The sequence below is a fragment of the Diaphorina citri genome, unplaced genomic scaffold (assembly GCF_000475195.1).
Source record: "Diaphorina citri unplaced genomic scaffold, Diaci psyllid genome assembly version 1.1 scaffold47623, whole genome shotgun sequence".
NCBI classification, from domain to species: domain Eukaryota; kingdom Metazoa; phylum Arthropoda; class Insecta; order Hemiptera; family Psyllidae; genus Diaphorina; species Diaphorina citri.
Genome location: NW_007424942.1, coordinates 1 through 503, shown reverse-complemented (window position 1 = coordinate 503; position 503 = coordinate 1). Strand labels below are relative to the sequence as shown.

General features: G+C 41.7%; 1 protein-coding gene across 1 annotated transcript; it reads left to right on the top strand.

Annotated features, from left to right (window-relative positions):
* Positions 1–6: 6 nt before the first annotated feature.
* Positions 7–499, top strand: LOC103523853 (serine/threonine-protein kinase A-Raf-like; the record flags this gene model as incomplete). The annotated part of the gene is made up of 1 exon (XM_008488867.2): positions 7–499. A coding segment is annotated over exon 1 (424 nt), but the record flags the coding sequence as incomplete, so codon positions are not given.
* Positions 500–503: the final 4 nt, after the last annotated feature.

The following is a 503-nucleotide window of genomic DNA, read 5'->3' as shown; positions in this document are numbered from 1 at the left end:
CGACACATTCATATTGTAGAGACAAAGTTTGACCTGCACATTCTCATAGATATTGGACGTCAGATCTCACAAGGTATGGATTATCTACATGCTAAGAATATTATTCATCGCGATATGAAGAGTAATAATATTTTCCTTCATGATGGTACTATCAAGATTGGAGACTTTGGTCTGGCCACGGTGAAGAGCAAGTGGTCAGGAGGTCTTCAATATCATCAACCCTCTGGTTCTATTCTATGGATGGCACCAGAAGTGATTCGCATGCAAGAGCCTTGTCCTTACAGTTTCCAGTCAGATGTGTATGCATTCGGTGTGGTTCTATACGAGTTACTATCAGGGATGTTACCTTACGCCCAGATTAATAATAAAGATCAAATCCTATTCATGGTAGGACGAGGATATCTCAGGCCTGACATGAGTAAGATCGCCCAGGATGTACCAAAGATCTTGAGGCGCCTCACACAAGACTGTTTGAAGTTTAATCGAGAGGAGAGGCCATTATT